Raw genomic sequence first — 27,133 nt, forward strand, 5'->3', positions numbered from 1 at the left:
TCACACAGGAAAGTTTGTCATTATCATCACTTCTCTTGGTAACACCTCTCTGACAACAGTAGTGTACAGTCACACACACTTGACATCTTTTACAGCAACGAACAGTTAGTGGCTAGTAGAAGGTACCACCAGCAGCGTGTGTGTGTATATGTCATATGTCTGTCTTTGTGAGGACCAATTTGACTTGGTGAAGACATCGACACTTTGGCTGGATCTGTGGAGCAAAGTCTGAGGCTTAAAGCATTTAGTTGTGATGTTTTATGATGGAGTTAGGGGGCAGGGAACACACTGTGTCAATCACAGTCCTCACAAGTATAGTTTAAACATGTGTGTATGTGTGTGTATTGAGTGAACATCTGTGCATGTGCCTTGGCAAAAGTGGCAATTGGCAGCACTGAACAAGTACATAAAACTAACTAAGAGGAGCGAAGGATGGAAAGAAAGATGGAAAGAAAGAGTGAGGGGTCATATAGCTGCTCTCTCTAGTCAATTGAGCTTTTGGAAAAACCAAGTAGGGGAAAGCCCTGGAGTAGTTCTCATCCAAGAAAAACACACACAGAGGCACACGGACATACACACGGGGAACCCCCTTTAAAGCAGAGAAAATATCATTTCCAAATAAAGGCTGTATTGTGTGTGTGTGTAGCACAGAGTGTGGGCTCATTAAAACCAATACCTTGGCCTGTGCTGAATGCACGTGTGCAATTCGTACCATGAACCTGTGCGTTTTCTCCGTATTTCTCCGATTTCTGGTAACACTACACTGTACTGCAGGTTGTGGACATTTCATGTGAGCTCTCATGCACTCTCACCCCAACAAACACACACACACACACACACACACACACACACACACACACACGTGCAGTCTTTGTCCAGCACACATCAATCAATCAATCTTTACTTATATAGCGCCAATTCAGCGTCAACAGCGTTATCTCAAGACTCTTCCCATAAAGAGCAGGTCTAGACCAAACTCTTTAATTAGAGAGAGACCCAACGATTCAGGAGTTCAACATTAAGGATTCAAGAATCCCCACATGAGCAGCATCAGATATTATATTGAGCAACAGTGGCAGGAAGAACTCCTCTTTAACAGGAAGAAACCTGGAACAGACCCAGGCTCAATGTGGGCGGCTGTCTGTCGGGGTCTGTGTTGGGTGGAGGTTTGGACAGAGAGACAGAGAGTGAGAGAGAGAGAGAGAGACAACACAAACAGCAACCAACATACTAACAGCGACTATAGCACTAACAATAGGAGTGTGACTAATAAATAAACAGTATGGTAACATTGAAAAACATGACGAGTGGACGACGATCCGCAGCAGTGATTCATGAAGCAGAGAACCACAGCAGCAGGACCAGGACCAGGATCCACAGGAACCTGAGCAATAAGAAAAGCACAGAAAGGCTCCGGGGAAGATAGCAAGTTAGTGGCAGATATCCATGAACCATAATGATGGAGAGGAAGAGGAGGATAGAGAAAAAAGAGGAGCCCAGTGCATCATGGGAGTCCCCCTGCAGTCTAAGCCTATAGCAGCATAACTAGGGGCTGGTCCAAGGCCTGAGCCAGCACTAAACTATATGTCTTATCAAAAAGGAAGGTTTTTAGTCTACTCTTAAATGTAGAGAGGGTGTCTGCCCCCACATATAGACACACACGCACACACCCACATATAGGTTTGCATAGACTTATGACCACACTCAAACATAAATGTATACAAATGCAGCTACACACACACACACACACACACACACAGAAACATATTACCCTTAAAATCCATTCATACATCCACACACAATGATCACTCACAGAATGCATACATGTAGACAAACACAGTAGTTGTCTCCTCTCCTCTCCTCTCCTCTCCTCTCCTCTCCTCTCCTCTCCTCTCCTCTCCTCTCCTCTCCTCTCCTCTCCTCTCCTCTCCTCTCCTCTCCTCTCCTCTCCTCTCCTCTCCTCTCCTCTCCTCTCCTCCACTCCACTCCACTCCACTCTACTCTACTCTACTCCACTCCACTAGATGGCAGTGCAGGCCTTGGAATTGAAGTTACTAAAATAGAATGAATGGAATCCTGTATTGCCTCTTGTGGGGAAATTCCCTTTTTACCCACCTCAAGAGGGAGGTCAGAGTTCAGCTACAGAGCAGTGCTCCTGAATCTGGTTTCAATTCTGTGTCTACCTCAAGGACCCTCCAGCAGTATGGAGAAGTTTGTAACCAGCTCCACAGCTTGAATCAGAGAACCTGGAACAAGAAAAACCCAGATTGTCACAATATTTGAAACTCTTAAAAACATTTCCTTTTTGGTCTAAATAACTAGACCAAGAGCAGCATCATACTAACAAGATGCATGAGTGACATTAAATGAAAGGAGAAATCACAGGGGAAAAAAGAGAGTTATGTAAAAGCATCAACTTACAAATTAAATTTGCTAAATGAAAAGGAACATAATGTATAGATGCAGGCCCTGCAGCAACCACTCTGCATTTAATCTATGTTGCATTGATCTTGCAGTTAATTTTCACTCACTTTGCTTTATTATCAGGCACTGTTTCTGTTTGCAGACCCTCTAAATGCTGTAGCTCGAACTTAAATATGTAAATGTAGGCATTATGAAACTATACAGAAGAGAAAGAGGCAGAATAATCAACAGAAGTGAGTTTTTTTCTTGTTTCTTATTCTAGTAATAATCTTACAACTGCTTAGATTCATTTCACAACTACTGTCTTAACTCATACATTGATGCGTATATTTCTCATAAGTGTTACATACGTGTGTGTTGTGTGTGTGCGTCTTCAGCAGACAGTGTGTGACAGCACTCTGCTCCCCAATTTTCAAAGTGTGCCTTGTGTGTGTGTGTGTGTGTGTGTGTGTGTGTGTGGGGGGGTGCTTTTACAGGTTGTGTGTGCTTTTACACGTGAGTGAGTGAGTGTGTGTGTGTGTGTGTAAGAGTCTATAATAGCAACCATTTAGCAGTGCTGTAGGCACTGTAATAGCAGCTTTGTACTAATACTGTTCTAATAGCTGGGCTGCCTTTGGGTTTGGGTCACATTCAGGCCACACACACACACACACACACACATACACACACACTGAGCATGGTCTGACCTTTACAAGTTTCGTTAGACGCATATAGATACACACACACACATATAATCACACACAGACGCGCACACATACACTCATGCACAGAACAAAATGGCACACACACATGCATGGACACACAAATTCACATGTACTGACATGCCCCTTCTCTCTGTCTCGCACACACTCTCTCTCACTCTCACACAGAGGCGAGGCGAGGCGAGGCGAGGCGAGGCTCTGCCCACTGCAGTATGTGGCCAGCCTCTGTGCTTTGTTGGCTGCTCTTTGTGCTTGTTCAACATGTCTTATTAATGACACTAATACAGGTCCATTTCCTCCGCTGTGTCTGAGCAGCGACGCTCTCATACAGAGCTCTTTAAAATGTTATACCTGGGCGTGGGCGTTTGAAATTATACATGCACATTTGCTATTATGACAAGGCCTGGCTCTCATTTCCAGTACCTAGCACTTTTCTTATTATTGACGATACAGCGTTATGTCAGGCTGTCTGAGTACATGCTGTTTTGACTCTCGCACTGCTTTTCATGGTGGAAAACGACCACTGGGAACCTGACAAATTGCTGAAGTGTTTGTCTCAGAGGAAGGTCCACTTCTCAGTTATCAAGCTGTTTATTGTTGTCGTCACTAAATAAGACATATTTATTAACCAGAGAGTCACAAACTATGTCCAATGCACTGTTTACAGCAGCCTATATCAGCTGAAAGTAAAGACTGTTTTAGCTTTTAACTCAGTTATGTCTGTGTTTTAACCCCCCAGAAATGAGAAGAATGTAAACCCTAGGGTAGGATGACAAGACGACAAAATGAGTGGAATAATAATAATACACAGTCCTAGTGCTAAGAGACACTGTAAATATCACTTTTGGTTAGAACTTGTACACTTCCACAAGTTTTCCACATTAAGGACAGTGCAGCAGATTCTCATGAATGGCCAAAAATAAGCTGTGTGTTTTACATAGGTTTTCCTTTTATAACAATGTTATGCAGTAGACAAAACACACACACACACACACACACACAGAATGACACACACAGAATGACACACTCATGCATGAATGTGAATCAACCCACATAGAAACACGTACTCAAATGCTGCAACATTGTATTATGCACACCTAAGGCCTGTCTGTGGTGTGAGAGACCTTGTCCTTCAGCTTGTTAACGGCCATCATGAACTCCACTCATCGCTCACCCCCCCCCCGCCCCCACCAAACCCCCTCCACACCCCGTCACCACACACACACACATGCACACTTGTGTTTACACAGAACACAGAATAGGTGTGTTGGAGTGTGAGACTTTTCTGTCTAAATCCTTGGTGATAGATGTAGAGTGTGTGTGTTGCACTGTAGGTGGCTGTCTCCCTGACCTCTAGTTGATGGCAGTGTGAGTTTTAATAGCGCGTTGAGGCCTAATTATAGTTCTCTGGTCACACAGCCCCACTGCTTTATGGCTGGGAGTGTTGCTGTGTGTTGTGTGTGTGTGTGTGTGTGTGTGTGTGTGTGTGTGTGTGCGCGTGCATTAGAGCTTAGTATGTCCTACATCAAGCCTTTCCTAACAAACACAGACACACTCTTCTACACTGTGTGTGTGTGTGTGTGTGTGTGTGTGTGTTGAAGTGTTAATGGAAATATCAGATTTAGCCAAAGAAACACACCTCACAGGTGATTGAAACAGCTGAAATGAAACAGAGGCCTTTCAGGCTTTCTGGTGCCTCTATTTAAAAAGTCAGAGCTTAAGCAAAGATTGCAAAGACTTTACAGTTCTATGTAACACAGGAAAACAGTGCAACTTTCAGAGAGATGTTTGACTTGTTCCCTTGATAATGACTGAAACAATCAGTTATCATAATTGTTATTAAGCTAAGTTTTAGATGTTTGACCTCAGTCAATCAGCTAACTTTTTCAGTGGTTAATAAGTCATTCTGAGTGTTCATGTGTTATGTGTGTTCTTGTTGCCTTTATCTGTAATGAGGCAACTCCATACTCAGCAACAAGCAACTTTGTACCTTGAAGATGGATATTCCATATTTTCCATATAAACAAATAGCAAATAAGTGATTTTGGTATTTGTAGGATAAGACTGACTGAATAGTCTCCTTTGCCCCCCCCACACACACACACATTAGGTCACCACTCCCTCTGTATTCAGTCTATGGATGGGATGCTGATGTTCTTCGAGCAGGACAGCTACTCCTTCGGCAGGTTCCTTCCTGGTTTCCTGTTGCCCGGCCCACTGATCTACAACTCCAGAACAGACAGCTTCCTCACCGTTTCCTCTGCACGCCAGCTGGAGAGCTACAAGTAGGTTCTTTTTATGGATCCTCCTTAATATTCTTCACTGTTACATGTTCACGTGAGAAAGAAAAAGGTATTGGCTACCATGGTGATTGAAATGAATTGTTTGTAATAACTTATATGTATGTTTTAATGTTTATGACGTCTGAGGAGACACCAATATAACAGGTTTACAAAAATAACTTCAGGGGGGGAAACATTTTAGCAAATTGATTGAATTCATTGAATTGATTCATTGAAAATCACCTGAACACAGAAATGAAGTAGACAGTATGCAGACATTTACAATTAACAAGCTTCCTAACAATGGAGTTGAATTGTTTGGATGCACTGATCCCATCCAAAATCTAGATTTTTCAAATTCATCAAAACTTTTGTTGGCATGAAAGCAAAGCATATCATTTATTGATTTTAGAGTTATGAGTCATCAAAACATTCAATATTTTTTAATGTTTTATTTTAGACATTGTTTGATCAATGTTAGTTTGCAAAAAGGAATGCGCATCACTTTGCAAGTACTAGCTATTTCTGGTGTTAGCCACTGTCTTCAGTATCAGCTGTTGATGGTTAGCGAGAGTCACTCATGCTCCACCGCCTTAAAGGCATCTGCTATTAATGCAGAGCTCATCTGGATGGACCTTCCCTCTGGCAGAGCTATGGAGACCTTTTAGAAGTCTTACAGACTGAGTGGGTGTGCAGCTGTGTGGAGTTTTTTCTCCCAGCTGTTCGTTACCTGGTTGCCCCCTAGACTAGTATCAAGAGATTATCCAGACTACAAACGCTGATTTCACTCCATTCCCAGACACACACCTGGACACATAATATGTTTCACTATCTTTGTGGGAACTTCCCAAAGACACAGTGTACACTAAAAACGCTAACCTATCCCTGACCCATACCCTAACCTTAACCATCACCAAACAAATATTTTGACACTTTTAGTTTAGTCAATAACAACAACATAGTTCAAGAAACATACAAGGAAAACGTTGTTCTCCCAAAGACGGCCATCCAAATGGCCCCACAAAACACTGTGGGCCCCATACTGCGGTGTTCTCCCAGTTCTCTGGCCCCATTAAGCGTGTAATACAAGGGCACACACACACAGAGTCTGGCCCTTCCAAAACATGTAACCACAAACACTGTTAAATGGCCAACAACTGTGTGTGTGTGTGTGTGTGTGTGTGTGTGTAGGCAGTATCAGTCTTCGTGTAGAGTTTAGGACACTGAGGTTGAGGAAACAGTGTTCTCATTGATATGAAAGAGGATCTCTCTGAAAAACTCCACAAATAAACACACTCATTTGCCTTCAACATATACATCGTACAAGCATATACATGCATATAGTGTGAACACATGGACATACACACACATACACGCACAACTTATAAAAACACACAGTACATGTATATGGTCTCTTGGTGTCATGGATAAACACAAACTAAGATCTCAAAGCTGACGCCAACACACACTCACACACACAGCAACAAAATCAAGCTCTCATTCATCAGGGCAGGAGACGGTCCAACAGGCTAAATAAACTGAGCGAGGTAGCACAGTTTGACCAGTCATCTGATATTAAATGTATAACAGTCAGTGCAGCCTGGACCCCATCATCTGAGATATATATATTACAGTCGATAAAGCCATAATATACCAGAACCTGGTTATTTAAAAGTTGCTCTGCTCACGCTTTCTCTTAAGATGTGTTTCCATGGCAAGATATCACAGGGTTTTAACAGTGCCGAAAAAAATATCTCAAGCAGACTCCTAAAATATGTAAATACTGAGTGATTTTGCACAGTCATGTGATAATCTGAGACCCAGAAATGCCACAAATCCAATGCGAAAGAGTTCTCTATTGAAATTAGAACTTTTCTTGAGCATCATCATCAAGAGACATCACTGTGAGAACTTCATGGTCTTTATCACCAAAGTTAGCAATGTCTGCGTGCATCAACACTATTGTTTGCTTTAATATGAGCGTACAACCAGCACTATTTTTAGGTGTTTTAAATATAGCCGGGAGGAATGATATAAGAAGAACTACATCCCAAAATACAATGGCTACCCATTAGTGACTTGTTGCTGCTGCATTTCTTTGCTTGTCATTCTTTCACATTTGAAGGTGTATCTTCCTGGTTGATTTAGGAAGGAGAAAAGAGTTTTGTTGCTGATGGTGTGGCATGGATAATATTAACGGTAGATCGTGGCTTATATTTGGAAAAAAAACACTTTTTGCTTTGAAAAAACAAACACAAAAATTGGGAGCAACCTGGGGCTCAATGTGTTGCTCAAGCACACTTGGACATGAGGACAGGAGAAGCCGAGGATTGAACTGCCAAAACATATGCGCTGCTGACTGGCTAAGAGCTGCCTATTCAAAATCCCAAAAGGATTCATCTCATAATGAAATGAAAGGAAATGTTTCAGTGAATCTCCAGAGATATTATGTTAGGTTGAGGTGTATATACACACAGACGCACACACACACAGACACCACAGACAGTGGTTTTGGACATTTTCTCACACATACACAGTGCTGTGTGTGTGATTTTTATCCTCTTTCGTTATACTCAAATCAACATTCAACCAACTACTAATGGATGGAACTCATGCACACATATTTCAAATCATTCATGCTACCCCAAGTCCTATCACAAGACATCTAAGTGTTGCTTTAAAAGCTTAAAACCGCTGACATGTTAAATATATTTTTTAGTCTATTTTCCTTCCCAGGAAATGGTCACGGTGTGTTGAAAAGTTTTTTTTTTTTTTACTGGCAGTCATCCATAAAGCAGCTCGTTAGTCTGCTCGCCGTTTGTCTTAGAAGCTCAGCGGGTACAGCTACTGTACGGATGAGTTCAAAACCATAAATCTTGTGTAGTAGGCTATTGCAAAAATCAAAGTGAGAACACTTCATTTCCTGTTTTATACACAATGTTATGAGGAATTAGTATCACTTTTTGGGTTGTGTATGTTAATTTGCTTTATCCAGGCATAAAACTAAAATGTTGTTCAGGTAATGGGCAGTGATGCAATAATTCCTTCCTCTATACATAAAATTAAAAACAAGTCATCATTATTTCTTTGCTTTGCTATGAAATATGATCAGTAATGGGGCGTTTGGGTGGCTAAGTGGCCTATGATGTATACAGTACCAAAGCTGTGTCCCAATTTCATACTACATAGTAATTCTAAATAGGTTTTGAGTTAGTGTTAGTGTTGAAAGCATGAAAAGAAAGGATATTCAAACCAGACAGTTGTACAGTCACTCTAGTAGCTCTGTGAGATGTCAGCATGCTAACATGCCCGTAATGACAGAGCCAACATACTGATGTATAGCAGGTAATGTTAACCATGTTCACAATTTTAGTTTGTGTTAGCATGCTAACCTTTTACTTAGCACTGATCACAGTACAAGTACAATGGAGGCTGATGGAAATGTTATTAATTCTAGCAGTATTAGGACAAACTAAAATTCTGACCTGATGACAGATGAAAAGTCAGAGGATCACCAAAGTTATTACAATTCATAGTTTTGTGAGTTTTACTATTGAAACGAAAAATACAAGCAATACCCATCAAATGGCAGACATATTGGATTATAAGCCTTACAATGGAAGGTAGATTTCAGACCCGCCAGCTTTGATTAAGAGCCGGTTTGAAAACTGTGAATGGATAAATCAGCATTATGTAGTGCTTGGGCTGGGTTGGATTTGGAACTCTTTGTTCAACCAGGTGTTAGAGGTGAATGATACAGTCAAGCCAAGTTGCTTTAACCGCCAGCTTCTTACTGGAAAACCCCTGACGCTGAGGATGCCAAAATCAACGGACCACAGATCAGTCTGACCACTTTATCCTCAACCAGTTGCCCACAGCTCCCTGATTAAAACTGATAGACCGCTGTTCCAGAGAATGGCAGGTCAGCAGCTTGTTGACTCACCTGACAGAAACTGTGAAGGAGAAGGAGAATATAAGACATTAGCTGTGGATTTTGTTAATAATGAACATGTCATGCAGTGTTTGACTAATTAAATGCTAATAAATGTGTACTTGGATTTTTGCCTTGGCCTTACAGGTGGAATTTTTCTCTGGAAAATAACTACTGTTGTTTTGGTCTTGGGCTAGTGGTTAAATAAGCAAACTTTGTAACTAGAGAGTCACTAATTTGAGTTTGTAGACTGGCTGTGGTATGTTTGGTGGGAATACCTAAATGAGAAATGCTTGTGCACAGTGCAAGGTGTACTTGAGCAAGGCGTTTCACCTTCAGGCCGCTAGCAGCCAACACTGATTTACTGAGTCAAAACAGAAGTAATTTATGGCGTATAGTTGATAAAATAATTAAGTTCTAAGTTATTTAAATGATAATGAAGTAATGCCGAAAAGACAAGATGTCAAGGATTATAAAATATGACTTTTACATTTGATTCATAAACAGTACATCACAACATCACTGCAGATAGATAGATAACAAATACATTTGCTTTGCGTATGCCAAAACAGCTCAGAAATCATTTTTGAGATAGCGGACAGAAGAAGGCATTTTTAGGACTACCGAAGAATGAATGTGATACACAGACGCTCAGTGTATTTGTTATAAGCAGCTGTGTGAGTCTTTCCCTTTCAGGTATGAGACTCTGGCCGTGGCTACAGAGGCAGAAAGTCGTCAGGATCCTGACCTGCCCCTCAAGACTGGAGGCAAGAGGCTGACGGTGAGTCCTGAACGCACAGCCACAAGACTGTTGTTAGTCCCTGTCATGAATGCAGCTTCACATTCAAATGTCAATCCATGTTTTCCTATCATGGGAACCATCCATAGCAAGAATAGCGTGAAACAAAGATTTTTTGTCTTGGTTTGTGCCTCCAACAACCACTAATTTGCTGCAGGAGCAAACCAATTGTAACAGTGTGCAACCACACTTTGTAATATGTTATATAAATGTTATATAAATTAGGAAAGAAATGTATATACCATTACATATATACCAAGTTTAGATGGGAGATGTAGTTAGCCGGTGACTAACTACAATATAACTACTACTACTGTATAAAATCTGGAAGATGCAAACATCTGAATTTTCCTACAGCAGCATGAGAGCCATCAATCTCAACATACATAGACCATATGTCTTTATTCATTCCTCATCTGCCTTTACATATGGAATATATATGGGTTACAATTGGTGCATCATTTTGTGAGGAGTGTTCAGACGGTGCATACGTCACTGTTTTTCTCTTGAAACTGAAGAAATGTGGGAAGTATGCTGTAACAATGTGTGTGTATGTGGATGTGTTCTCCTCTAGCCTGACTGGACGTTTGTCCTGGGAGAACAGGCCCTAGACCTCTCTGTGCCCTCCTTCTCCCATTCGTCCTCCTCCATCTTCGTTCTGGGTGAGAGGAACCTCTACTGTTTCCGTGATAATGGACAGATCCGCTTCATGAAGAAGCTGGAGTTCAACCCTAGTTGCTTCCTGCCCTACAGCACAGGTAAACCAGGGCACTGACTCATTTACTCATTTGCTTAGGCCTTAATTACTTATTATAAAAGGCTATTTTACCTTAACAGTTCTCATGTCCTTTTTCTCACAAGCCGTGTTCATCTATATTCCTGCACATCTGTTCTGGTTAAGGACTTAATGTGTAACACTGAAGTAATACCTATAGGGGAGGGAGTAATGGAAAGATGTGTGGAATATGGTTTATATGGTTTTAATGATGATAAAATAAATCTTATATGCAATGATTATTTTGGAGGTTGTTTTCTCGTGTAGGAGCACATAGTACAGGTGTTGGTACCACTATGCAGAGAGCAAGAGGCCAAAGGGCTCATACTTGTAAGCCTTTAGTGTTTGGCAGCAAATCAGGAAGCATCAGAGATACATTTGAAAATGAAAATGAGCAAGAGAACTTGCTATTCTTTGAAGCTGTTCTCTTGAACGTGGCACTAGTTAAGCTCTGGTGTGTTCAACCTGGAGTGATGTAAAGGGCAGCAGTACAAAACTCACTGTGCATCAGTGCACCTGCCACAACCAAACTATTGAAAATACGTGAACAGAACACACAAAAAAAAGTTTTCTGTGCAGTGGGCCAATGCCTGCTGGTTTTGGCAGAACCTAATAGAAAAACTGGAGTAGCTCTGGTGTATGAAGTAAAATATAAAGTGAAGAGACTACTGAACACACTGTTATAGACAGATAGATAACAGTATGCTAGATAACATACTGGATGGTTGGGTGCTTCTTTTTTAAAACTATTAAATTATCTAAATGTATAATGTACCAATTACATCATATAATGTATAATGTGTATATAATCCCACTAGTAGTAGTAGTAGTGTGTGTGTGTGTGTGTGTGTGTGTGTGTGTGTGCTGTACGGTAAATTGGCACTGCTGCAGACCTGTTATGGGTTCCAGACTTGAACACCTCTCTCTGTCTTCACCTCTGTTAGATAAAGATAGAGAGGGATTATATGTGATAGGATGATTGTGAAGCTGTCTACTTACTCAATTTTCTCTTGTTGAAAAGACATCATATCAATGGGCAAGAGTAGGTCTTGTGTGCGTTATGATAATCCCACTGTGCCAACAGATTTCAAAATGGCCTCCAACTTTACACACTTGTCTTCCTGTTAGAGAAGGAGAAAGGAGGGAGACTGGTCTAATACATGCAGTTCTGAAAAGCTCAGACTGATTAACCTGAGACCTTCTGTTTGGGACATTCCATGACTGTGTCTGTGCTCCTGTGTGACCAATGTGTTTCTGATCAATCTTTGTGACTGGACAAGAGTGGATTAACTGAGAGTGTCTGTCCACTTCATTTACCCCAGCAGCCAGCGACAGAAGCTCTACAGCTGTTGCTCAATATGGAAGGAAAGAAATAAAATGGCATAACTACTCCGTAAGATGATTCTCATCACCAAGAGCAAAATTGATTACCCAGATATGGTTGGACCACCAGAATGGTGCTTGGGTGCAGTAGATTGAATTTGTGTGTATAAAGTTTTGATTGTGGAGCAATAAATGACCTTTTTATGAGCAGGAACAATGTACCTGTGTGGCTCAGCTTACGAAACAAAGTACCACAGAACCATTTTTGTGAGTCTGAAATACACAGGAGAGCTAACAGAAAATAAAGAAAGCATGTGAGGGAATGCATAAAATAGACTGGAATGATCCAGAAAGGAGAATTGATGGAGGGATTACAAGAACGGCCAAGAGATTTCTGCTGATATCTGTTTTCAATTTTAGAATTAAAATATCTCAACTTTCAAAGTGCCCCTCACTATCTGTTCCAGACATTATTTAGATTACTTAAATTACTCCTGGAAATTGGCTTTAAATTCAATACATGATGTTCCAGCGCAACAAAAGCAGCTTTTATTGGGACATGATTCCTGTCAACAATCAAATCTGCATAGAAAATCCCACATGGCTGGAAGACTCCCAAGGGCACAGTGCTGCTGCAGCCTTCTTTGTCTGTGTTTGGTTGTTAGCGAGCCAACATGTAGTGGCACTGTGGATGTCAGAGCTGCCATACACCATTCAGTGAGGGCTCTTTTAAGGCACAAGGTTATTTAGCAGATCTCCACAGAACACTTTTAGTTAAGGGTGTAGGGCAGAGGAGAATAGACCAGAGTGTTTCCTAACACTTTCCCTCTGGCCTTCAGCCTCACAGCTGGCTTTACTGGACCACTGCCCTCACTCTTCTTGTCTACCTCCCTCTGTCTGTCTATCCCTTCTCTCTCTCAAATAACTTCACCAGCTTGACTGCTCATCAGAAACACTAGTTCAGGTCCAGCATTCAATCCACAATAAGATACTAAATCTATTTCAGATATACTTTGAAATGAGGCACATGGGTTACTGACTAACTCAGATAGCTCCCTGGATAAGTATGAAAATGCTGTCGCCTTCAGTCACCAGATTTCAACCTAACCAAACACCTATGGGAGATTTTGCAGTGACTTGTTAAACCACCATCATCAAACCACCATATAAGGAAATATGTTTTGGATGAATGGTGTTCATCCCTCAAGATGTGTGCCGCATCTATTCTTTTTAATATTGTAACCAAAATGAGAGCATGAAGTATTAGAATTCACTCACGAGCCAGAAAACATTTTAAAAAGATTATTGTTGGGGACAAAAATAACAGTGAGAATCTGACAGGCGAGTATGCCATCTACAAACTGTCCTGGGACTGTTTTAGTTACGTAGCATGTGTCTTAGCCCACTTATCTCCTTCAAGGACTGATAACACAAGAAGAGAGAGATGAGGAGTTAATCAAGAGTAAAACTAGGGAAATATGGTTGAAAAATAACGAGGATAAAAGAGAGGGATAGAAAAAGTAGGTGAGAATAAGAACTTTAAAAAAGGAGAGGAAGAAAAGAAAGGTGTGGACAGAACAAGAGAGTGGTAGAGGAAAACTGAATGGAGGAGAGAAGTGAAGGAGTTGAGGAGAGATGACAGGAAGTAAAAGAAGAGAAAATTAGAGATAAGAGCTGAAATTTTAAGAATAACAGAGGAAAGGATGGTAAGAAAAGAGCTGATGTTTGAGAGATGCAAGGCTCAAACATGATGGCAGAACATAGATTGGACCTTTTTATAATGAGATCGTCCATCAGTTGGAATTGGAAGGTCGGTGGTTCGATCCCTCTAAATCAGCATGTCAAAGTTTCAATCTTTGCCAAACTTGCTCCTAAAACAGCTTCAGTGTGTGAATGTGTGAATGTGTGAATGAGGATGTGATGTAAAAGCACTTTGAGTAGTCGAAATAACTAGAAAGGTGCTGTACAGATACAGACTGTTTTAAATACAGTGCTGATGCTGAGGTAGTTGTGTGTGTTTGCTTTCATGTGGCACAAACACACACTGTCATTTTGACCCCTCACTGTCCCACCCTGCCGACTGCTGATACTACAGTATATCATAAGTTGTGTATTTAACTGTGTGAATGAGGCGTGTTTGTTTTTCCCCTCAGATCTCTCCAGGTGGTAACTGCAACATTGGTGGGATGGATGTGTGTGTGTGTGTGTGTGTGTGTGTGTGTGTGTGTGTGTGTGTGTGTGTGTGTGTGTGTGTGTGTGTGTGTGTGTGTGTGTGTGTGTGTGTGTGTGTGTGAAATGCAGTTTTAACTGAGTCACAGGACCAAGTGTATACAGTATACTGCTCTAAAAGGTGGCCTTTCAAAATAGCACAATTTTTTATACATATATACATAATACAAACAATCACTCATTCAGTATTTTCTAATTTAAGAAGTAGTCCACTTCAATCCTATTGGTTCTGTATTGAGGTCAATCTTATTTATTCACACTTTGTTTGTGATAGATGTTTGACAAGGAAAATAATTTTAATAAGTTTTATGATTCTAAACAAAACTGTTTGCGAACGGCAGATGTGACTAGGCTCTGATCCTCTGTCTAACAAGTTTTTTTCTGGTCTTGTTTAGTGACGGATGGTACAACCAACCTGTTGCTAGGTAACCACACCGACATGCTGCTGGTTTACCAGGATGTCACCCTGAAGTGGGCGGCCCAGCTCCCCTTTTTGCCTGTGTCTGTTCGAGTTGCCAACTTCCAGTGAGTACCACCAGCAAAGCACAACGTCTGACGTCACAGTTTCTTCTGAGATAAATTTGAGAACCTACTAAAAAGTTACTTGACAGTTGAATCATGTTCCTCTGGAACTCCATCATAAAGGAACCTGCAACCCCAGGAAGGGTAGGCCATTATGAAATATGTATTCTATTTCATATGTAAAACAAGTTCAAATATAAGATAACAAAATATGTGTGTATAGCATGCTAATTCTTCCAGGGGACTCCTGTGTTTCTATGTTGATTGAGCATTAAGGATATCATTAAATTTAAATTTTTTTTCCTATATACATAATCATGTAGATTCTTTTTCATGTACATTCATGTTAAAAAAAACAAACTTCTGCTCAAAACTAACTTGTATGTATCTGCTTGGATGTAAAACGAATGTTGAGCCGAAATATGTGGCCCCTCGTACGTATATTTTGTTTGGTAAGCCCCTGTCACCTCCTCCACCCCCACCTGTTGAAGTAGAACAATGGCTGACAGCCATCCAAGTTTGTACCTCTCATCATTAGCTTCTGGTAAAATTAGCAACCCTTCATCAGCACTGGCAGAGACGCAACGTTGTACATAAATAAGAGATTGTCTCATCTTCTGTGACAGTAAACACAACACATGGGCCTGCCAATAAGTGTGGTGTATTTACCGCTTAACAAATATTAACAAATATTAAACTGCTACATTGATAAAATGACCAACACCATTTCCTGTATTTTAAGGTCAGCCCGCTCTATGTAGCTATTTGATGGTGAGATTACAGTAGGTGGATAGCAGGAATGTGCATCGTATGCTACACATTGTTGGTAGCATCAGATATAATGGCAATCTGTTCAAACTACAGAACACCCAAAGGTGCTTCCATCTTATTAGCCTCATTAAAAATACTGCAGAAACTGTCTGAAAGGGACATATAAGTTCTTTTATTAACTGTCAAAGTGCCGCAAGACTCCCTGTCCTCGAGCGGAAACACACAGAGCTGGGCAGTGGCTGCTCATGGCTGGTTAGCTCCCAGCAAGGCAAGAATAAACATTGCTATTCATGCTACCTTTTGCAGTGTCCCCATACCCCACTGCATATGTCACACACTAAGTAGCCACGATGATCTCACAGTGACCCTCAGCTTTTAGAAGCTTTATCTTACAGGAAACCACAAATTGCACTACTCTGTGTGCCTACACCACACATGGACTCACATGGAAAGCTTGCAGATATGCTGTCAATGGATGGTCTCATTTTCTGATATAATCACACACATATACACTTACACAACGTTACAACAACATTTTACACAACACAGGTAAATGTACACACACAGTAGGTGTTTATCAGCTTGTGAAATCGAGTGTGACAGGAAATAACCTGACGAAGTCTACCAGCTGACCAATCAGAGCAGAGCAGGGAGGGGCCAGCTGTAGCTAATCATTTGTCTTTTTCCAAACAACTCCAATCAAACTGCAATTTGACTACAAGGCGAAACACAAACACGAATGAAAAATGATGTGTGTGTGTGTGTGTGTGTGTGTGTGTGTGTGTGTGTGTGTTTTAGATGCAGGAGATAACTTGTGTCTGGGTAGCTGCTTGGTTTAGTTTTAGGCTTTGTTGTTTTAAAGCACTTGATAGTCATCGTTGTCGGTGGTACACTGCACGGACTGTGGGAGAGGAACAGAAACACCAACACACACAAAACAAACACATGCAAGCACTCCAACAGGTCACTGTGAATATCTGTAATTTATAGCAGTGCAGTCTTTGCTTTGTTTATTCTACGGCAGTATTGGATTTCATTACTTAATTCTGCTCTGGTGGGCAAAGTCCTTGACTTACTAAACTGTCCTCAACAGCTACAAGTCCAAACTTGGAACAGACGAGGAACTATCTTTTTATGAGTGCGTGTATAGGAGATGGTCATGTCTTTATAAATGTGAGTCTATGAATGTCTAAGTAAATGTATCCGCAAAGCAGGAGGGCTGACCTTGATTTGCATGTTGTCCAGAGAAACTAATGTGTGATTGATGTCAGATTTGCAATCTGGCTAACACAGATTCATATATGTGGAAATGGAAGTGTCTTAAATCTCATCTGGATTTTATCCAGATACGAAACTCTTGGAATGACGTGTGTGTGTGTGTGTGTGTGTGTGTGTATGTATGTGGATGTGTGTGAGAGAGTTTGTGTGTGAGTGTGTTTCCGCAACAGTTAAAGTGAAGTTTTTATGCCCTCTCTGGCACCCTCCTGTGCAGGTGTGGAGCCAGCTGCTGCTCTAGACCTGAACCCCTGGCGTGTGTGTCAGTGTGTATGTGTATGTTACCGCCTCACTGGACTCGAACTACAACACATCTGCAATCAGTTAAAACACACACACACACAGTTAAAACACATTACTGCGTCACTCAGTATTTCTTTGTATTGTCTCTCTTTTCATCTCATTTCATATCACAGACCAATAATGAACTTTGCATTCTGCTTCCCTCAAAGCATTAAGCAAACTGTGAAGCGACAAACTGCTAATGCTGAGCTACAGAAGACAGTCAGAACACAGGTCAGACCAGTTTTACTCTGAGCTGATAGCTCTCCTCTCCTGTCTTCAGGGAGTTGAAGGGAGCCGTGATCAGTCTGAGCTCTGATGGTCACCTCCTGTGCTCCTACATGGGTACGGACCCCTCCTTCTTCTCCACACCCAAAGTGGACGCCAGGGAGGCCGACTATGAGCAGGTGGATGCGGAGATGAAGAAGCTGCAGAAGTTCATCAGAGAGGCCACCAGGACTCAGGGTAGGAGGGTAGTAGTGAAAGTTACTCTGATGAGATCACATTAAACAGTCACTAGTCACTAGAACTGCACAGACCATGAAATGAAACTCCAAAGATGAAGATGCTACAAGACGGTCTTCTGATACAACCTCCAAGGTGAAACACACAATCTTCATGAAGGCTGCCCTGGCAAGACCACAGTCCACTAAAGTGTAAAGTAATATAACAAACTGGTGGACACAAGATCATTTCACTGTTTACTTAACTTCATTACAGTCTATCAGTAAATAGAATCTCCAAAAAATGGCAACTGTCCACCACAAGCAACCAGAGCCCAAACTTGTTTACTTAATATAACAAATGGCCAGAAAATACAAGACTATATATATATATATATATATATATATATATTAGCTCACAAAGTAGTTGCTCAGGTTTTGAGAATCTGATCACTTGTGTTTGTGAAATTTCGACATTGTTTTAATGTTTTTGGGATAAAATTCCTATCCATTTGCTGTTCTAGACATTCTGCCTAAAGCTGACGCTGAGGAGGACCTGATTGTTACAGCTGTTGTGTCCTCCAGCATGGACAGCCAGTCGGTAAACAAGTATAAAAGACACACACATGTATAACCTTAAGCACATACACAGACAGACTCATAATTCCTTTTGTCTCTGTCTGCAGCAAGCTGTGATCCAAGATATAGACGGCCTGCGTGTCCCTTCAGTAACCATCCAGGTGAGCTGTGGCCGCGCATCCATCTCTCATCACATGCCATCAGACCCGCTGTCCTTGTTGTTCTTACTTCTATAATCTGTCTTTCCCTCTGCAGGTGAAGGTGAAGGCCAGCAGTGTTGTACAGTCCTCTAAGCTGACTGTCAGCATTCAGCCTCCTCTGGCCGTCACTCAAGACCAGTTTGTCCTGGAGCCTATGGGTCAGTCTATTACAGCTTTTCTTTGTGTGTGTTAGAATTTGTTTCTCCTTGTCCACTTTACTTTCTTTATAATGGAGCGACCACCTTGTGAACTGTTCCTCAGTTAGTTTGTGTTGCACTGTACAGGTGTTTAAGAAACTGTGTCCATTCCTTTTATATCCGCGACTCCTATCCGTATAATGACTTATTGCACCAAATGCCCTTGGTTTTTTTCTGCTTAACATAAAGGCTACTGAAAATAACAGTGATGTATCTTTCCAGCATCAGCATCCTGTTACTCTGGACATGCCAGAGATTTTATTACTGAAAAAGAGTCACACACTCAAATCAAAACTAGCCGCGTGGTTAGATTTGAAACTGGTGTTGAATTTTAACAATTTCCTGAGCATAAAAGAAACTGCAAAAACTGACTTTATTTATTTGATGCATTTTTAGAAGTGCAGTAAAAAACAAAGTATGTTTCATTTAAGGTGGTACGGTACTTAAAGATTTTTTAAGGAGTCTTGGTTTGCTTCATGAAGCTGGTTTTGTTTAACAATTTCCATCATCGGTCTTTCTCTGTCAGTCACTCCCTCAATCACACACCTATACAGTAACACACACATTTTGTCAGCTCCTCTCCTTTCCTTCATGACATCCTGCCCACAGTTCAAACAGATATGCACACAGTGAGTGACTGTCTGAGTGAGTGAGAGCTGTGTGCCGGCTCTGTATTTGTTCAGCCCTCATCAGCCTTTACACTGTGTGTTCTGTCGTCTGTTGGGGAGATTCGCTCACCTCGACCAGATGGCTTTAACTTTGATCTGGATCGCCCAGACACTGCGTACACACAACCTGCTAACCCCAAACACTGATATCTGCTGTCGGTTCATTAAAAGAACATAACCAATCCTATAACACAACATTTGCGACTTGCTTCGAGCTGTTACACAAGTCCAAATGTCCTCCGTTTGACTCTTTCCACCTTTTGTGTGCATGTTGACGTGCAAATGTAGATTTACAGAGTATGTAATGTAAACCAGTTGGGGGAGGCGTTTATCAGAGGCTCCTTACAGTACCACGAGAACACATTTGTAAAAGCTGTGGCCCCATTGGGAGATAAACCTCTAACCCTGGGGGTGTTGGTGCCTTGCTCTGATTGTTGGTCCACATATGGAGTGGGACTCCTGACGCTTGCTGTGTTAAATCAGTTTTTTCCTCTGGTCTGAATCAAGAGGGGGAAAAGTTGCCTTTGTTGCACTTTTGCATTTTTTTCATTTTGCTTAATGCTGCCAAGTTATAAGTAAACCACAACTTGGAGAGAAAAGTCGAGACCTGTTCTTGCCAGACAAATAGATCCAGTACTTAAAGTTTACTGCTCTTGTCTCTTCTGTGGTTTTTAAGTTGAGAACATATTACAGTACGAGGGAGCCGAGTCAGAGCATCAATCTAGACTTTGTTATAGTTTTGTAGTTATTTTTTGCACAGAAGTACATGTCCACTTTTCAAATGCCTCTGTTCTTATATATCAAAACCTGCAACTTGATGTCTGAAAGTTGCTGTCAGACTCTGAAACTGTCAGGTTGTGTTAGGGTTAGGGTTAGTCAGTTTCACTTCCAGGCAATTGAACATTTGGACCACTGAAGATAGCTTTGCTGGTTTCCACCGCAGCACCTGAACCACAATGGAGAGGCAATGATTAGTTTTGTCGTTACTTTTCAATGATTTTTCCCTAAAAACTCATTTTAGGCATTACGTTAAATTAATTTATATTCCTTTTTTTTGACATCTCAGAATTGGATGTTAGAATGTTCTTGCTAGACCCCCTGTGTAATGGGAGGTTTTGGACCCAAATGTAGCACACAGTACGTCAGTGAGAAGTCAATTTTATTACTCTTGGCAAGTAGGTGAATGCAGTTCAGAACAACAAACTGGTTCAGTCTGTGTTTGGAGGACGCCCCAGGACTACAGCTGGTGAAGCTGGATGGGCGAGCCGGTGAGTGGAACAGGGAAGGAGAGCTCACATTCAGACAGTTCAGTGGGAGCTGACAGTAGGCTGACCAGGTGAGCACTGAGAGAACAAGCAGAGGGAGATTCAGAGCCAGGCAGAGGATCAGGAAACCAGTACGGGGAATCAAAACAGCCGAGAGCCACGAGCAGCCAGGATCAGGAAGGACAGGGACATAAACTTGTGGTCAGAGGCAGAAGGCTGAGGTGATTACCGAGACAGAGACGAGGCATGCTGGGTAGAGACAGGCTGGGTCGGCAACAGGCAATCAGTCCGGGAATCAGTGCTGGAGAGTCTTACATGGAGGAGCGAAGAACACTGTGGCAGTGAGTGAGTAGTGAAGGCTTAAATACTGTCTTAATGAGGGATCCAGATCAGGTGAGTGAAACAGGTGGTGGGAGTTGGCTGATTGATGGGAGTGGCTGGCAGGTGAGTAGAACAACATTGAGAGGAGGGTTAACCAGAAGATGGACTGTGACATCCTGGTTGGTTACAATTCTGTACTTTACAAGTTAGTAAAATCAGAAATTGTCGGACCGTTTTATAATTAACAGAGATTGTACATCCCATGAGAGAACATTCAGTATAAGGGCATACGTCAAATGAACGCTACAGATTAAACTAACATAGTGTGGATGGTGTCTGCACTCATTTTTTATAGCCATGTACTCAGGCACAAAACCTGGATGAGCACCAGATTCCCATGATTCACGATTCATTTATGCAGAAATGTAATGCGCTTTACCACAGTGCATTCTTATCATTACATATACTGTACATGACCTCTATGACTTTAATTCAATCAAGATGCACTTTTTTCATAACAGGTATGCAGTGTATTTCCTGTAAATATTTGTGTCATTTTCCTTCACTGATAGTGGTCACATATTTTTTTCATACTTTGACACATTTTGTGTGTATTTTTTCTTGGCTTCAGTTTGTCCAAATGTTCAGTTTTCACTGTCCCCCATGTTTTCTGTTATACATTTTTACTAAACATGTTGCAAATTCACTGTATCAGAACCCTCATTTGCATTTTTTCATTAATGTATTGGAGTAAACCATTTTGGCTAAGGCCTCAGACAGAGATTGAAAGAAAGCTCATTACACCAAACATCCAGCCAAAATTTGAGTAAAACTGCTTTTAAATGTTGTGAAATTTGATCATTTCAGGTGGGGAAATATATTTAACATAATCTGGGCTTTTAATCAGTGATCTTACTTGGGAGTTTCTGTATTTTTTGTTACCTCTTGGTTTCCAAAAGAACATGGCTGATCAATTGTTAATGGCAATGATTTATCACTTTCACAAGAATGCATGCTTTAAGACACTTTTTAAGTTGACCAGTATTTTTTTCAACCAAATTTACACATGGCTACATTAATATACAAGTGCAGTGATGTCATGAATGATTCATTCACCCATCCATGATCATGCAACATAAGATGTAAACTGAAAAAGCTCAATTTGTAAAGTAATTTGCATGAGCAGAGATAGTTTAACAGATTATGAGAGGCATGCCAACGAAATTTCAAACTTAAAAAGTGCATTCATTAAGAAGAATGAAATAGGGTTCTAGTTTGTGTGGTTGGTTTGGATCTGCAGACTTTTTCTTCTTGGCAGCACCTCTCAACATTTAACTGTTTATATGGAAAATCAGATGCTGTGACTCACTGTACCATCACGTTTACACCACAAAAGAGACGCTTTGTTTACATGACTTTAGGTAGTGGTCGAATGGGTCAAATTCTGTAGCCTCTCTCAGGGACCTTGTACTTCTGTACTTGTGAGGACACTCATTGACATAATGCATTCCCCAGCCCATTAAACTTAACCTTAACCTTCACAACTAAACGCCTAACTCCAACATTTACCCTTACCCCAACCCTAAACTTTACTCTAATTTTAACCTTAAAACCTATCCTTAACCCTCAAACAGCCCTTTGAAGTTGTGAGGACCTGCCAAAATGTCCTCACTTTCCAAAAATGCCCTGACTCCCAAGGCCTAAAACTCAAAAGATAGTGTACAAGTACACACACACACACAGTTGCAGATATACACACGCAATTCATATAAATACTGCCATGGATAAATACTATCCATGGACACATAAGTATAAACACATGGATATAAACACATGGAAGTGTCATCCCAATATACAGACACAGACAATAGAGATTTTCTATAGGATTCAAGTCAGGTGACAGCCACTCTAATATCTTCCAGGACTTTTTCTGAAGTCAAGCCTTGGTTGACTTTGAGGTATGCTTGGGATCATTCTCCTGTTGGACAATCCAATGGCACACAAGCTTCAGCTTCATCATAGATGATGACGTTTTCTCCAAGGATTTCCTGATACTTGATCGAATCCATCTTGCCCTCCAAACACTACAGGTTTCCTGTGCCAGAAGAAGCAAAGCAACCCCAGAGCATTACAGAGCCACCACCATGCTTCACTGTAGGCAGGGTGTTTTTTTCAGCATATGTCTCATTCTTCCTCCTCCAGACATACTGCTGACCCATAGACCCCAAAAGTTCCCGCTTTGTTTCATTGCCCAACATTTCTGTGGCTTATTTATGAGGTTTTGAGCATAGTGGAGCCAACGTGTCTTGCACTTTTGGGTCAGTAGTGGTGAACTTCTTGGAGTTCAGGCAAGGAGGTCTGCAGCGTTTAGTATGCACCTTACTGTAGAAACCTCAGTGCCTCCTGCCACCAAGTCTTGCTGCAGGTCTTTTGCAGTCATACGTTTGGTCACCTGCCTCCTCAGAAATCTGCTGGCAGCTGTTAATCACTTTCTGTTTCTGCCACGTCCAGGTAGTGCAGCCAGTGATGTTTTAGCTTTGATCTTGTGAACTATGCTTCCAACAGTATCTCTAGGAACATTCAGTGCCTGAGCTATCTTTCTGTTTCCTTTTCCTTCGTGTACAAGACCCTTAACTTTCTGGACAATTCTCTTGACTTACCCATATTTCTAACATGCATCCATCGGAGAAGGAGATGCCACTGCCCTCCACTGAGGTATTGTACAGTCTGATGGCTGTGGGAACGAAGGATCCTCTGTACCGCTCAGTCTTCAGCTGCAGCAAGAGGAGCCGTCCACTTCAGCTGCTTCTCTGTCCTGCCAGAGTGTGGTGAAGATGGTGCCCGACATTGTCCATGATGGCCTGCAGCCTGCTTTGTGTGCGACTCTCCACCACCATCCCCAGTGAGTCGAGACTCTTACCCGGCACTGAGCAAGCCTTTTCAACCAGCTTGTCCAGCCGCCTGGTGTTCTCAGCTGTCATGCTGCCTCCACAGCAGACTATGGCATAAAACAGTACACTTACTGCCACTGAGTGGTAGAACATGTGCAACATTTCACTGCAGACATCAAAGGAGCCTCCTGAGAAAAAATAGCGACCACTCTAATTTATTGTCCAGGTGCACACCTATATATTTGTAGGACTGCATCACCTCCATGTCCTTTCCTTGAATGCTGACTGGGTGAGATGGGGGCTTAGATCTTTGAAAGTCCATGATCATTTCCTTGGTTTTGGAGGTGTTAAGTTGGAAGCCATTCTTCTCACTCCAGTCAATAAAGGCTCTCACCAGGTCCTTGTACTCCTCTTCCTGTCCTTTTTTCACACACGCCACAATAGCCCTGTCCTCAGAAGATTTCTGGATGTGGCAGTACTCAGAGTTATATTTAAAGTGTACAGGGTGAACAGGAACGAAGACAGAACAAGTCCCCTGTGGAACCCCTGTGCTGCTCACCACTGTTCCAGAGACACATTTCCTCAGCCTGACGTACTGTGGTCATCCTGTCAGGTAATCAGTGATCCAGGAAGTGAAGGAGGGATCAACCCCCAATCTTTTTAAGCTTGTCTCTTAGCGGGGAAGGTTGGATGGTGTTGAAAGCACTCGAAAAGTCAAACAACATAATCCTCACATAACTACTACTGAGAAAAAGCCTGGAGGAGTATGTAGAGGAGAACATCTTCCACCACCATACTTTCCTGGTACCCGAACTGTAGGGGGTCGAGTGTGTGTTCACACTGTGGTCTCAGGAGACCAGCAGCTGCTCCAGTGCCTTCTTGATGTGCGATGTGAGGGCCACCAGTCTATAGTTGTTAAGCTGAGAGGGGCACCCTACTTGGAGTAGTCATTAAAAGTGGCATTTTGTATTGAATTTCGGAGAAACCACTTGAAGTGTTAGTTGTGTCGAGCATTTTCAATTGTTCTTGTTTGAGTTGTTCATTGAAAGTTTGTAAATTTTGCCAATGCACCTAATTTGCAATGGGGGTTGAATAATTGCAGATAAAGTGGCTGAGCTGTAGATGAAATATACACTGTATAAAGTGTATGTAAATGAACTGTGTATATAGATATAGATTTTGCATAATAATAAAAATAGGGACATCATCTTTATGTGACAGATCCACAAAAATTGCTACGAAAATGGCAACTGTGTGGCTGAATGAAATAAATGAAATGACCGTTCAGACCACTTTGGAAGGTAATAGTGTTTAGAGTTGTTCTGGACCTCAACAGTCAAAAAGTGGTGTGAAAAGCTGGGCTTGACATTATTGGAGACTCTCCCAATTGAAACCCACAAAGTAAAATGGCAGGTAATGTTTTTAATAGTTTTCATTCCCTTATCCATTTCATTTAATGTTGATATGATTGCTATCTTGGTTCACAGTAAGAAGGTTCCAGGTCTGAATCTGCTGGCTGGCAGGTTTGCAGTTTTGAGTCTTGAACCTTTGCATGTTCTTCTCATGTTTGCATGGGTTTTCTCCAGGTTCTCCAGCTTCCTCACACAGTGCAAAGACATGCAGGTTAATTGGTGACTCTAAATTGCCCGTAGGTGTGAGCGTGAGTGGTTGTCTGTCTCTGTGTGCTGGTCCTGTGATTGATTGGTGACCAGTCCAGTCACGCCCAACGTCAGCTGGGATTGGCTCCTGCCCCCCGTGACCCTTAAGGAAAAGTGGTATAGATGAAGAATGTATGGATAATTGCTATTAACAAACCAGTCCATTACTAACAAATATTGGTGGTCCTACAGAGTTTAAGGTGATGGCAGATTGTGAAAATAATTTCCATCATATTTGTACTATTAAGTACAGACAAAATAAAAGCCTCTCCTGTAATAAGCAAATGTAGCTACAGAAATGCATCTCCTTCATTTAGGCTTTAATGCTTAGGATGTATTAAAACTTTAAGGAAGAAGGCCGTTCTGGTATTCATATACAGCACAAAGCCCTAGGTTCTCTTTCGCTGCTGTTTCTCCTTAAGCCCATTTTTATTCTGATGTCACTTGATGACTCATTTGAACCCTTTTTTTTTGCATAATATAAGCAATACCCAAGAAAAGGAGCAGATACAAGTAGCTGTGACAAAGAGGAGAGTGTTATGGGAAAATGTGGCAGCAATTTAGAGAAGTACTACTGTAGCAACACTAAAAACAACAACAGTGCTAGTGTGACACCTCTCTGTCTGTTTCTCATCATCACTTCATCTCTTACACTTTCTCTCTCTCTGTCTCTCTCACCTGCTCATTTTCTCCTTCCCAACTCCTTTCCAACACACTGATGCATCCTCACACAAACGTACACAGATGCAAACACACGACAAGCCACATGCACTCAACTCTCACTCCACAAGATCAATCTGTCTTGAACAGTATGGTTTAGTCCTTCTGCTACAGCTGCTGTGTGTGTGTGTGTGTCATGTGATTCTGTGGCTCAGTGTGTGCACATATTGTCTGTGTATGATGAGAATGATGAGAATGTGTGTTCACTGTAAGTGTGAAGGTCATCTCAAGTTTGTTTTCAAACCTTTTTGATGGGATTTGTCACAAAGTGCCTTACAGAAATCAAATGTGCACGTGTTGTTCAGTGTTGGGGGGTTGGCTGGTTGAGGAGGAGGAGGAGGGAGGAAGAGGAAGGGAGGTAGAGCCTTCTGACTTTTATTGTTATTCCAGTTTTTATTCGTCTCAGATGGCGAGTCAATCCCCTGTTCACCACACACTGCCTCCTTTGTTCCCTCTCTCTTTCCTACTCTCACTCTCTGTCCCTTTTTATTTTTTCTCTCTCCATCGTTTCTTTTCTCTCCCTTCTCTTTTTCATTTGTCAAATTGTCCCTCGATGTCTTTATTTCTTCCCTCACTCATTCCCTCTGCTTCCCTTTGTCTTTCTTTTTCTTCCCTACATCCCCTCTTTCATCTCCAGACTCTTTCTTTTCACTTCCTTCTTACTTTTCTCTCTTTACACAGCTTCATTTTGCAGATGAGAAACTCTCGTACCCCATTTCCACTTTGCAAAAAGATGATGAGATAAAGATCACTAATGTGTCAATCTTAATCATTTACAATTATTCACATTTCCAAAAGAAATGCACTCATGCTCAGGTACAGTTAGGGTAACAGTTAAATGCTGAGTCATTTTTAAGAAATAAATTAATTTGAGTGG

The 27,133-nt window shown here is 41.5% G+C and overlaps 1 protein-coding gene across 1 annotated transcript in view; it reads left to right on the forward strand.

Moving 5' to 3' along the window:
• bbs9 (Bardet-Biedl syndrome 9) overlaps nucleotides 1–27,133 on the forward strand; it is a 147,957-nt gene that overhangs the window by 5,045 nt on the left and 115,779 nt on the right. Inside the window, exons 5-12 of the mRNA XM_070834915.1 lie at nucleotides 5,236–5,410; nucleotides 10,035–10,119; nucleotides 10,712–10,895; nucleotides 14,860–14,989; nucleotides 17,598–17,779; nucleotides 18,282–18,358; nucleotides 18,444–18,497; nucleotides 18,592–18,694. Coding sequence (XP_070691016.1) covers nucleotides 5,236–5,410; nucleotides 10,035–10,119; nucleotides 10,712–10,895; nucleotides 14,860–14,989; nucleotides 17,598–17,779; nucleotides 18,282–18,358; nucleotides 18,444–18,497; nucleotides 18,592–18,694 — 990 coding nt within the window. The remainder of the gene's footprint in view (nucleotides 1–5,235; nucleotides 5,411–10,034; nucleotides 10,120–10,711; nucleotides 10,896–14,859; nucleotides 14,990–17,597; nucleotides 17,780–18,281; nucleotides 18,359–18,443; nucleotides 18,498–18,591; nucleotides 18,695–27,133) is intronic.

Source organism: Pempheris klunzingeri, chromosome 8 (genome assembly GCF_042242105.1).
Source record: "Pempheris klunzingeri isolate RE-2024b chromosome 8, fPemKlu1.hap1, whole genome shotgun sequence".
Taxonomy (NCBI): domain Eukaryota; kingdom Metazoa; phylum Chordata; class Actinopteri; order Acropomatiformes; family Pempheridae; genus Pempheris; species Pempheris klunzingeri.